The sequence below is a fragment of the Papaver somniferum genome, chromosome 6 (genome assembly GCF_003573695.1).
Source record: "Papaver somniferum cultivar HN1 chromosome 6, ASM357369v1, whole genome shotgun sequence".
NCBI lineage: Eukaryota > Viridiplantae > Streptophyta > Magnoliopsida > Ranunculales > Papaveraceae > Papaver > Papaver somniferum.
The window spans coordinates 16,188,813-16,202,815 of NC_039363.1; the positions used below are offsets into that span (position 1 = coordinate 16,188,813).

The window sequence follows — 14,003 nt, forward strand, 5'->3', positions numbered from 1 at the left end:
CCTATTCATTTCACTCAGTCTCGTCTTCTTCTTTTCAGTCTCAACAGAGGCGACACGATTTTTGTTTTCTCTCAACTAATTTGTGGTTCACTAATCTTCTTCATCTCCACCACCACCTTCTTCACCACCACCACCACCTACCAGGTTCCATCAACGAAGAAATCAGTTACTTACTTCTTCTTCTTCAATTCATTCATCTGATTTAGGGGTTTTTCAATTAATTGCATGTCTATTTAAATTGTTTAATTGTATATTTGAATCTGATTCAGGGTAGGCCATTCAGTTCCAGCGAGTCTCTTAGTTAGGTTTGATTTTAGATCTATGAATCTATAATCACTTCATCTTCTTCTTCACCATCTCTAATCTCATGTTAGGTTTTTGATTCTATTTCTAGGATATTTGTATTTGTATTCGACTATAGTAGTTGTTCATGTAATTGAAGAAGTGAAATTGAAGCTCTGGTATTGATAGTTCTTGATAGAGAAATGAAATTGAACAAGTGAAATTTTGTGCATTGATGTACTATAGTAGTTTTTCATGTAAAATTGCTACCAGAAGGTGCACAAATTAATGAGTTGTAGAAGGGTATTGTTTAATGTTGTTGGTATTGCACAAATTGAATAGTTGTGTGTTCTTAATTAGATGTGCAAATGGTCCGTTACTAGACTGACCGTGAAAGAAGAAGGTATTATCTATGTGAATCAAAATTACAGGTAAAAACCCGGTCCCGGACTTATACCAGACCTGTGTTACCGGTACGGGTACCGGTACAAGTACAGGTACATGTACAGGTACTCAAAATAGAGAACCGGTCAACATGAGGTACAGGTACCGGGTTCCTAGGAAACCCGTCCTGTACCGGCTCATGTGCAGCTCTATTCGTGAGAGCTTCCACGGTTGTTGTCTCAGTTCTACGTTTCTGTTGAAGTTTTATTGTTTTGACTGGTCTTATTTTTCCATTTTGTGCAAATTTATCCTGAGAGATTGCCGTGATGAAGCATAAGTTAGAGGAATATATAAAGTCGCGTGATATTTATTTCCGACAACTCTCTTTATCCTCGCGCTTGGTGTCTGATCTTTCGCAGGAACGGGACGAATTGTGGAAGTCCAAGGAGGAGTTGGAGCAGGAGTACCAATTGTTCAGAGATAGGGATAGCAGAAGATATTCTAAGGCAACCCAGCGTCGTGTAAATGAGGAAACTCATATCGCGATTAACTGGGTTTGTGATAAGCATGGGATTTCACGCGAAAGTTATCCTCACGTTCCCGTGAGTGATGATGAGGAAGCTGAGGAGGCGAATGCGAAAACTACGAAAACTGCCGAGGGGGTGCATGCTGAGAGGTCTAACCCTGTTGATAGTGTAGCGAACCAACAAGATCGGTTTGATTCACTTGAATCAATTCATGAACATTATAGCCACGGTTTGCAAAGATTGCATTCCTTATAATTTATATTTTTAAGTTCATGAACTACAGATTTGATAAAGTAACCAACTTAAGTATGCGTACGGGAATGCGTAACCAGATTTGAGTTGGTTTGGTTTCCAAACTCACCAGAAGTTTTCGGGTAGAAAACTTCCGCTAGTATGCGTACGGGTACGCATATATACTTTAGGAGACTGGTTTAAGAGTTTGTAAACTCCAAACTCAGCAGAAATTTTCGGGTGAAAACTTCCACCAGTATGTGTACGGTACGCATACTTAACCTGTCTCCTTCACCAATTTCGTATATACACATATGGATACACTTGGTTCCCGGTTTATGGATTTATACACTAATGTGAGAACACACTATATATGCTTATATCCAAAGATGGTTACATAATCTCAACTCTCATTTCAATCATTGAAACATTCTTAGAGGATGTTATATAGTTGTTATTCACAAACCATTTTTTCATCAAAGAGATTTTTAAGATATTGAAATGCCATCATAAAATTCGTCACGAGTAAAGATGAACTTGGCTAAAGCGAAATCTTACCAACACATATTTCGAGAAATGTGTATAATTGAAATCTATATAGTTACACGACTTTTGTCTCACAAGTAGTAGATAGAGTAGATAGACTTTTGAGTGATAGATAAGTTCAAGTCTCCATATACCTTTTAGTCGATGAAGTTTCACTTGTTCCTTGAGTAGCTCTTCTTCTTCGTTTGATGATCGCGGTGGAGTCTGGAGCTCAAAAACACTTAACTATCCTAGTCCGAGACTTAGCTATAAGTAGACTAGAAATAAAGACATATAGTTTTGACATATAAATTTGACAAACAAGCTTGAGATAGTAACACTTGCGAGTTCGACCGAGCAATGCTCTTACAATAACGTTAACTGTTTTACAAGATAAGAATTCGAAAGAATCGCACACATAAATAAAATAAAAAAGAGAGGAATATGAAAAATGATTATATGGGAAAACAAAAAAAAATTATAAGAAATAACTGAGAAAGAAAACAACAAGGATATAAAAACGAACCAAATAGCAAAAAAAATGCAGCAAGAGGCTAAATAATGGCGAAGATATCCAGGTATGGATCTGAATACACAAAATCATTAATGTGAAAATACATGTACTAAGTATCCCATGCATATATTAAATATTCCTGCAAATATTATCGCGTGTATGCATAACACAACAATATAAAGGAGGCTAACAGGGGCAAGAATGGGAATATAAACGTGAATGAAGAATGTTATCCGCCTTCATATGAAAGAATTATGCATATGTTATATGTTATTATCTTTGGATCAATTTTAACTATTACAAGGAATAATGTTTTGCTTTCAATTAATAATCAAATGTAGGATCAACACAAAAATGAAACAAGAATGAATATACATTGAATAAAAGGCCCTAAAGTTTGGAAGGATCCATCAGAGCATCCATCATATACAAAGAGAAGTCATGAACTTCATAAGCAAGAAAAAGAACGAAGGGAAAAAACAATCTTTAGTAAGAGGGGTTGTTTCCTTCCCTTGGCATTTTCACCACCTTTAGCAGGGTGCCCTTCCGAGTTTTCTTCTGCCTCTGAGTCTTCTTCAGCTTCTGATCCACTAACTTCTTCATCGGTCTCCTCAGATTCCTCATACTCCGTCTCACTGTCAGAAATCTCTATCTCCTTCTCGTTAGGTGGAACTTCAGGAAACTTGAAGTTTACAAGAGGAGGTTTGTACTCGGTACAAATCTCATTTGCATTTTTCTTAACATGATCATTTCGTAAAAAAAGTGCGTCCTTCTTCATATTGGAAACATATTTCACCAACTTTTCCTTAAGCCTGCGGTACTTAGAGTCCCTAAAAGAAAGCTTTGATTTTAAATCATCAATTTCTTGGAGATGGTCCTTGTCAACATCTACAAAAGAGGACAGAAACGTTAGTGTTGCATACAAACAAAATTCGAAGAACGACGTGAGAATGAAGTTAATTAAAGAATAATTTTTAGCAACCTTCTTTTTCAGAAATAATAGTCTTAACCACTTCAACATGATCATTTTCTAAACTAACATTTGTTGGCAAGCCTGCCCTAGCATTATCAATGACCCTTACAACCTATTCAAACTCATCATAATTTTATATGAGTAGACGAGAGTGAATCACATTTTCCCGGGAAATCAAAATATGGTTTTTACTTATGGCTTGATCTCTCTCCATTTGAACTTGGAGTATAGCTTCTCGAAACTCCTTGAAAAGCCAGATTGAAATAATAATTGACTGAGTCTATCAAACCAAGATCTGGGTGCTTGCTTTAATCCATAGAGAGGCCTCTTAGCTCGCACACATGATTAGGCACTAGCTTATCAATGTAACCTGGAGGTTGAACCATAAAAACATCTTCTGCCAAATGACCATGAAGAAATGCATTTTTAACATCCAACTGCCTGATTTTCCATCCTTTATAAAGTGAGATAGAGAGAATCATTATCATTGTGGTAAGTTTAACCACAGGTATGAAGGTGTCTTGATAATCAATTCCTTCAATTTAATTATACCCTTTGGCAACTAATCTTGCCTTATATCTTTCTATGCTACCATCTGCATTTCTCTTTATTCTAAAAATCCACTTGCAGCCAATTACATTTTTTCCACCCATAGCTTGTACTAGTTGCTATGTGCCATTTTGTAGGAGTGCATTAATCTCTTCATCCATGGAAGCTCTCCATCTAGGATCCTTGCAAGCTTCAGTGTAGCATGTAGGAACAGTAATGTCTTGACAAACAATTTGTACTTCTGAAACATATAGTTTTAGTTTAAAAATGCCTTTCTTGCCTCTTGTGGTCATTGAATAGTCATTGATAGTAGGGACTTAAGAAGTGGATAAACATGCTCATCAAACTTGACATCTCTAGAGATAATAATTTTATTAGTCATTGGATTGAGGCATCTATAACCTTTTTGTAAAGTGATGTAGCCTAGAAAAATGTATTTGACATATCTAGGTTGAAGTTTGTGATCATTAAATGGTCTAAGACAAGGATAGCAAGCGCAACCAAAGATGTGTAGAAAATTGTAATTAGGTTTGAGATGAAACAAATTTTCAAGAGGAGATAAGTATTTAAAAGTTGGTTGTTTCAAAAGCATATGATCAATAATACAATGGCAAAGAATCATGAGAAAGGAGGGCCAATCCAGTTTCAACTACGTGCCTGTGCTTTCTCTCTGCAGTTTCATTTTGTGCATGATCATTATAAGAGGAAAAATTTGGTGAAAAATAACGCACAACCGTTATTAGCGCGAAGGAATATATTTGATAACGGGCGAAAATGATGTGTACAATATGTTTCTGCTGATGAATGAGATGACGTCAACAAGTCACACCGAAGGTGTGAAGATCAACGAGGTAGTTAAATTATCAGGGAGATAAATATAATGCAGGGCGATAATGACGCCCTCCAGATCCGAAAATATGAGCTTTATTTGTCAGCTACTATGTAAAGAGAGATTTTTTTGAGATTTGACATAAGAATTTTAGGATATAGAAAGTTGCTTTGTTCTCCAAGTTAGGGTTTTCATACAGTTTCTTTGTATTTGTTTCATCTTTTAATGAATAATTTAGAATTTTCCTTATGATGTCTTAGATTGAGTTATTAGATTTACTTGGGTGTGGTTGTAGGATTTCCTGCAACTACAGAAACCATCAATCATCTCTTCATTCAGTTCCCTTTAATTCATATTGTTTGGATGTTTTCCATGAATGAGTTTCAAAGGGATTGGGTCATCAGCGACGATGTTATAGAGACTTGTTTATCGACCACCGGACTCGCAGTCTCACTGAGAACGGTAGGATTTTCCAAGACTCCGATTACCTACGGGAAAATTTGATCAAGAAGATTAAGGCACTCTCACTCTATTGGAATTCTACAACCATATCTTTCAAGGGCACTACTATTAAGAATCTGCACTATAACTGGGGTATTGTAGTGAATAGGAAATAGTGTTTCTTTATACTTAATTTTGAGTCAGTCCTGTTGGTTTAGGTTCTCAGTACCAACTTGTCTGTACCAACTTGTCTTTTAACCTACAGAAGTTTTATTCTTGTAGCGGTTCTGTGAGTAAGTTGCTTTGGTCCTTTTTCTCTCTTCGACTGGAGTAATTAAGTTGCTTTTGTCCTTTTTCTCTCTTCTCCTCTCCCTTGTAGTTTCATTATTAATAGAGAATTCTTGGTTGTATCAAAAAAAAAAAAAAAAACACACATAATTGACTTGTGAATAAATTGCCTTCTACCATATGAAATTGACTTTTGCTTCTCGTATCCCATTAACCAACTCACTGCCAAAACCATTTTTTTTGTGTATGCCGTAAATAGAAAGCATTTTTTCCCCTTGTGCAAGCAAAACATTTTGCGTAACCATAAATAGAAATCGGTAAATCTAAGACCTGTTGCCCTAATTCATATGGCCGGGGGATGGAGTGAGGAAAACCAAACAGCATCCTAATCCGGCTTGGTTTCCTTACTTCCATGCATTAGGAAGTCCACCAAAACCTATAAATACATAGGCCAATAAATCTATACCTACACTTTCAATCTTATTAGTTTCTTTGTCTTAGGTCAGGATCTTTGTTGCTGTGCTTAGTTTGTTTGTTTTATTGAGATGGGGAATAACAATGTTCGTGGGAAAAAGATTGAAGGTGATTTAAGTTTTCTTTCTGAAAGGGAGAATAACAATCTTGACGAGCAAAAGTTGGAAACTGATGCTAATGAGAAGAACAGCGCTGCGGCTGACATGGAAAGTGGTTTTGATGATCAAGAAGACCCCCTAGTTTCTTGGTTGTTTGACATGGAGAGTATTGTTCAAGAGCAAGAGACAGAAAGTGATTTTGGTGAGCAAGAATGGGGGACTGATGATGATGTGCAAGAAGAGATGGAGAGTTATACTGCTGAGCAAGTGCCGGAGACTAATGTTGCTGTTTTTGATCAAGGCACTTCGATATCTTCCGCTGAAAAAGACAATTTGATGTCTTCGTTTCTTGAAAACTGTGTTGGGCAGTCGGTCCAGACTGCGAAACAATATTTAGAAGCAACAAACTGGGATCTTGAAGGCGCACTTGGGCTGTTTTGGAGTGCTCCAGTGCGTTATCCAAAGATTCCAAACACATCGTATGAGCTTATTAACTTGGGAGAGGCAAACATTAGGGCCGGGATGGTTCAACCTGATGTTAATGCAGTAGATGATAACTTAGCTTCCATGTATCCTCCCCCTGTGGCATTGATGTATGATGGGCCTTTCCATAAGGCAAAAAAATCTGCTGAAGATGAAGACAAGTGGTTGATAGTAAATGTGCAATCTAAACAAGAATTCAGTTCTCTTACGCTAAACTTGGATACATGGGCACACGAAGCTGTCTCTCAGACTATCAGCGCTAATTTCATCTTTTGGCAAGTTTATGATGATATTATTGAAGGACAAAAGATATGTAACTATTATAAATTGACATCTTTTCCTGCAGTCCTTGTTTTGGATCCCATCACAGGGCAAAACGTGAAATCATGGACCGGAATGATTGAAGCTGTGCAGTTGTTGGAGGATTTAGCACCTTACATGGACGCAGGTCCTAAGCATCATCTCACTCTACTTTCTCGTAAACGTCCAGCTGAAATTTCTAAACAAACTACTCTTCCTGAGACTACCGAAGAAGAAGATGAAGAGCTATTCCAAGCAATTCTAGCTTCAATGGAAAACATGACAACTACTGTTGCTCCAGCTTGTAGTGACAGTATTGAAGAACCAGTAACTTCCTCAAGCAACAAGCTTACATATCCTGATCTCCCTGAAGAGCCAAAGGTGGACAAAACACTTCTTTGCAGAATTGGGGTTCGCCTTCCTGATGGACGTCGACTTCAGCGGAATTTCCTTCGCACAGATCCAGTCCAGATGTTATGGTCATTCTGTAACTCCCAACTTGACGAGGCAGAGTCACGGCCTTTTCATTTGACTCAAGCCATCCCAGGTTCACCAAACACTCTTGCTTACGAAAGCAAGCAAACATTCGAGGAGTCTGGATTATCAAACTCAATGATCTCAGTTACTTGGGATTGAACTTAGAAGTTTATTTAGGTTTCATAATATCATGTTTGTTGTAAGCAGACGTTTTTGTTAATGAATACTAGCAATCGATGTTAGTTACTGGTGTTTATCTGTTTTGCTAATAAAATAGATTTTTTGTTCCTTTAAATGCATGTATGAAAACTCTGTTTGCACAATACATATATATGTTAATTTCAGTTCATGTGACAAAGATGCCTAGTAATTCTAAGAAAACTCAACAACGTATTTTGTAAACTGCATCCTTTTTCGGTGCTCTTTATAAGTGCCCTTCTTATGCATCCGGCGGCTCATCCCGTTACTAAGCTGCATCTTTTCTCTCAACTTTTCCATGGAATCTGTAAATCTGCTATCTCCTCTGGGATGCGCTTCCATCTTTTCCAAAGCTACACCTAAATCAATTGTAGTTGACTGAGTTTTTCTTTCCAGTATGCTTTCGAGTGTGAATGATCATTGGGAACGCATTGTCTGCGAGGTTATGAGATTCGTAAATGAGTAATATTCTAAATACCAACTAGCTGAAACTACAGTAGAAAAGAAATCTTAGATTCTAACTTAGCAGTAGTCATCTAAATATCGCTGTAAGTTTTGTCAGCCACAAGGTCATTAATTTTGCTTATCTGAAAATTTTACGAGCAGTAGGAAAATGCAAATGTTATCTAGGAAGTTTAGTAACAGTGTTGCCAAACTCATTCACTCGGATGTGCGCAAATGCTAAAGTACTCATTTTACTGACCTCTTTATCACAAAGACCAAGGTGTTCTGACCATAGCGAAATGCCAAGACTAAAACAAAATTTACCAGCCTTCCAAGACTTTTCATTCAAGTATGAATCAAAATCCTTGTCTTAAATCAAAATTTACCGATCCGAAACACACACGAGGGCAAGTGAAACTCGCATATATGATTAAAAGCGGACAATAACTTAACTAAATTAAATGACTTTTCTGCTCCAAATTATACTTATCCCTGCCTTCATGGCTTCCAATCTCTTGTACTTCCTATCGTTCTGGCATCGAGTCCCATTAACCAACTCATTGCCCAAACCTTCAATTTTTTTTTTTTTGTGTGTGTATGGAAACCATTGACTGTTGAGAGAGTTACAGTCGCCTGACAATTTCTCTAACAATTTCATTTCATTGTTAGCAGAATTACAGACACAGGACTAGATATTTATTGCAGCTAATGATTACCGGCAACTGCATTGGCTGGTGGATCCACCAACACATAACCCACACCTCACACTTGCACACATGTGCCCCTCCCTCCAGTGTCCATGGAAGCAGAGATACTGATCTTGAGTCTCAAAGAACCAAAGCGCGAAGTTGATAAGCCCTTTGTAAAAATCAATATGTTTCATACGGTTATGAAATATAGGGTTAGCTGTCAGATAAGTGGCACTCATGTTATCACACCACATAACTTGAATTCTTGGTGAGTGAAAGTACAATTCACCCATAAAAGATTGTACCCAAATTAACTCAGAAGTTGCATCTGCCAAAGCTCTGTATTCTGCCTCTGTGTTGGATCTGGAAACAGTCTTTTGCTTTCTAGAACACCAGGATTATCAAATTAGGACCCATGTAAATAGCAATCCCACTAGTAGAACGTCTATCTTTCAAGTCACATGCCCAATCAGCATCAGAATAAGCCTGTAGTTGAAGAGATGATGACTTCTTGAATTGTAAACCAAAACAAAGTGTGCCATTTAGATATCTTAGAATGCGCTTGACATCAGTCCAATATTCATCAGAGGGATGCTGCATAGTCTGAAAAGCTTTATTGACTGCAAATAAGATATTTGGTCTAGTAATGGTGGCATATTGTAAAGCTCCCACTGTACTTCTATAAAGAAGGGGATCATCAAAAGCAGATGACTGAGAAGCATGTGGAACATATGGAGTGCTTCAGGGTTGAGCTGATTTCATTTTGGTTTTAACCAAAAGATTAGTAATATATTTTTCTTGAGATAACATAACACTTGCAGAATTTGATGTAGCCTGATAGCTATCAGCGCTAATTTCATCTTTTGGCAAGTTTATGATGATACTATTGAAGGACAAAAGATATGTAACTATTATAAATTAACATCTTTTCCTGCAGTCCTTGTTTTGGATCCCATCACAGGGCAAAACGTGAAATCATGGACCGGAATGATTGAAGCTGTGCAGTTGTTGGAGGATTTAGCACCTTACATGGACGCAGGTCCTAAGCATCATCTCACTCTACTTTCTCGTAAACGTCCAGCTGAAATTTCTAAACAAACTACTCTTCCTGAGACTACCGAAGAAGAAGATGAAGAGCTATTCCAAGCAATTCTAGCTTCAATGGAAAACATGACAACTACTGTTGCTCCAGCTTGTAGCTAGTGACAGTATTGAAGAACCAGTAACTTCCTCAAGCAACAAGCTTACATATCCTGATCTCCCTGAAGAGCCAAAGGTGGACAAAACACTTCTTTGCAGAATTGGGGTTCGCCTTCCTGATGGACGTCGACTTCAGCGGAATTTCCTTCGCACAGATCCAGTCCAGATGTTATGGTCATTCTGTAACTCCCAACTTGACGAGGCAGAGTCATGGCCTTTTCGTTTGACTCAAGCCATCCCAGGTGCACCAAACACTCTTGCTTACGAAAGCAAGCAAACATTCGAGGAGTCTGGATTATCAAACTCAATGATCTCAGTTACTTGGGATTGAACTTAGAAGTTTATTTAGGTTTCATATTATCATGTTTGTTGTAAGCAGACGTTTTTGTTAATGAATACTAGCAATCGATGTTAGTTACTGGTGTTTATCTGTTTTGCTAATAAAATAGATTTTTTGTTCCTTTAAATGCATGTATGAAAACTCTGTTTGCACAATACATATATGGAAAATTTCTTGTTTGGTCCTAAGCCCATAAGGTTATTTATAGCAGGGTCCAACTGAAAATTAATATTATTCTTAGGTCCACAAGATGGAAAAGACCTGGCTGCCCCTCCATGATACGTGTGAACGTCTTCTCTCTATTCGAAGTTCGAACCCACTGGTTAGCAAAAACACCTTCTATCTTCGTCTCTCTTCGTTTTTCCTTTCCCTTCTCTATTCTAAGAGAATTCTTGTGATTCAATCAAGGAATCACAAACTAAAAACCTAGATTCCGATCTTTGAGAAACCAAAACTCTAAACTCTAAACCTAGATTTCGATTTTCCATATTGAATCAAGATTTTTTTCTAAATCTACGAAGATAGTACTGCTCCTATATAAGAAGAAGATGATTATGAAGAATCACCAACACAAAAAACCAAATAAGCGAGCAAAAAACAAACAAACAAAAAAAGAGTATCGAAATCAGTAGCAGAAAAAGGTATGAATCAGAAGTACATATATGATGTACGGGAAAAACCTAATTTATTTTAACCAATATGATACATCACTGCGTATAAGATGTTTTTTTTTTGGATTTTGACTGTTTAAAGGTACATAACCAAATAACCTAATTTATTTTAATCAGAGGTACATAACTCAAAATTTGATGAAAATCATCGTAAGTGACATGCGTTTAGTGTTTGTGTTTGTAGTTTGTGTTTTCTGACATATATATTTGTGGGTACATAACTCAAAAACTGATTGAATAACAATCAAAGTGACACGCGGTGTGTTTTTATTGTTATCTGACACATAGATCCACCAGTACATATATACAATACCGAGGTAAAAAATCACTATATTGTTTATATATGCAAAAAAATCAATATGTTGTTTATTATTTTTGGTTGATGAGATAATTATCCACCATTACATATCTCTAGTACTTAAGAAATAAGTCTTTTATGCTTTCATTGGATTTAAGCCCTATGAACATCAAGTACATAACTCACATACTGAATAGTAACCATTATTATGCTTTCACATGTGATTTTGGGTGTTTTAGGAATATGAGTATGCAGTACATAAGGCCAGTACTGATTATGTAACATTGATTATGCTTCTATATAAGATTGTTTGTGTTTCTTGCATGTAGATTTTTCAGTACACATAACTCAAAAACTGTTGAATAACAATCAAAAGTGACATGAGGTGTGTTTTTTTCTTTCTTCTTTTCACTGCATACCAGTACATATATGTTGTACTAAGGTATAACAGTGCTTTTGTACTATAAAATCATTATGTTGGTTTATGAGATAATGATCTTGGGTATGCAGTACATAAGGCCAATACTGATGAATGTGTTTATGTTTCCATATATGATTGTGTTTAAGTAACATTGTTTATGCTTCCATATATGATTGTGTTTCAGACATGATGATTGTGCAGTGCATAAATGCTACACTGAAATAAAATTAACTAAATTTTTGTAGGGAAGGTTGTGCCAAAACCTGGTACGAAGTTGTATAGATCTGGACTCAAAGACTTACATATTTTAGTATCCAACATGAGATTGAGTGGATATACTTTGAGTGATGCGCAATTACAAAAGATAGACGAAGCATCGTCATTCGCGGACCTCCCTTCAAGCATTGGACGCTTAGGGAAGTAAAGCCACATTCTTATGGAAGTAAAGGTTCTCAATACTAGCATTGTATATTAGTTGTACTATGAAAAAAATACTACAATGTATATTGGTAATAAAAAACACAGTTAAAACTCAAATAAATTTACATCTGAGCATTAATTTATAGTGATCACTCAATGTATGTGTGTGATAAATTTCAGTGTATATCTGCTGCACTGCTTTAATTAATTTAAGTCTATAATTACATGTACTGGTTTAAATTCAGTTAGTATTTGTTCTACTCAAAAAGAATAGAGTATATATTGATTGTACTACAAAAAAGTTTAAATTCAGTATATATTGGTTGTACTGCAAAAAAAATAAAAATGTATATTGGTTGTACTAAAAAAAAAAGTGTACAATGGAAACTTCAAAATTAGCAATAGATGCAATGAAAAGAAATAAATAAAAAATTACATAAGCTTGAGCAAAAACCAAGGCGTGTTGGTTTATTACATACTAATTTCAAGTACTTCACATACAACCAAAAAATCAGTACATCTGAGAAGACTTGTGGTATGCAGATCCTCATGAGCTTTAGTTTTACCATGCACATGTATAAACATGTATTCATCCAAACAAAAAATGTGTTATCATAAGAAATCAAACATCATGAGATTATCCTTATTTCAAGAGGACCAAGAAGCAACATCTTATTCACGAACTAGTGTAACGTCTTCTCCAGAAACTAAGCATATGCTAGAGGATAATAAACCTGCAAAATATAACAGTACATATATGATATACTCTCAGAAACTAAAAAGAAACACTAATAGAAACCGGAAAAAGACTCAGAATTTTCGGTACATAACTTCAATACTGATTAAAAACCCATGTTTATGCTTACGTATATGAGTCTACGTATGTTAGACACTATGAATTTGCAGTACATAAATGTTATACTAAAAACAAAACTAGTTAATCTGCAGAACATAAATGGTATACTTAAGAATTTCCTAGTGTTTGGATTAGAACTAAATATCTTGAACTTGTAAATGTGACCAAAACATAACAATATTAACACGACCATGATGAACAACAGATATAAATGAGTATTACTTCATTCCATCATCATAATACATAAAAAAAATGAAAATACAGTGCACTCATTACGCACTCCATCAAACACACTATAAATGCATGAGAATGCAGTAAAAAATGAGAAATACAATACATATTTCAGTATTTCTGCATATGTATTGTAATCATGTATCAAAATAGCAGTGGTCCTTGCTAGTGGAAAACCCATCCACAACCTAACCATTCTTCTCCTGCTCCATAATTGGTTCTTTGTCAAATAAGAACTGCCCTTTAGATAAGAAAATCTATATGTTTGTACGTGACAGTTGGATTTTCAGTAGAGAATAGATGACATGTTCCGTCTAAATTTGGTTTAGCAAAAACATAGGTACTGTCCATTTGAAAAAATGGTAATAATAAATATGCTCAACAATTCGGTGGAAGGGCATTTAAAATTGATTTCCAATCCCCAACATTTCTAAAGTTTCAATATCAATAGTGGTTTTATTATTTAAGAACCAATGACATTGCTAGTTTCTTATCACTAGAAAACTATATCAACTAACAAAGTTTAACGTATACAATCTTTCATAATCATGCTCAATACATCAAATATTCACTCAATTTATATGGTGACCACTTGCTCAATAAACTTAAACTGTAAGGAATAATTGTATAAAATTTAAGGATTCTTTGTTCAGTTAGCAAGTTACAAGAGAGATTCTCACCTCTTTAGAGATTATTTTGGACTTCAAGCTTGTCTTTCCTCTGGAGTGATGCTTTTATGTACTGCTTTTATGCACTTGCCTTCACCCACTTGTCAATACATAGTTTATGCACTGCGATTTTATCTGGAGTGCTGCTTTTAAGTTATGATTGTTCAGCGGTGCAGCGTATATATACTGTGA

At 35.9% G+C, this 14,003-nt stretch overlaps 1 protein-coding gene and 1 pseudogene across 1 annotated transcript; both read left to right on the forward strand.

Annotated features, from left to right (window-relative positions):
- The first annotated feature begins 6,088 nt into the window (after positions 1–6,088).
- LOC113290552 (plant UBX domain-containing protein 7-like) lies at positions 6,089–7,534 on the forward strand. The gene has a single exon (XM_026540144.1). It carries the CDS (start codon positions 6,089–6,091, stop codon positions 7,532–7,534), a length of 1,446 nt encoding a protein of 481 aa, XP_026395929.1.
- A 1,282-nt stretch (positions 7,535–8,816) lies between these two features.
- LOC113290553 lies at positions 8,817–10,237 on the forward strand (annotated as a pseudogene).
- Positions 10,238–14,003: the final 3,766 nt, after the last annotated feature.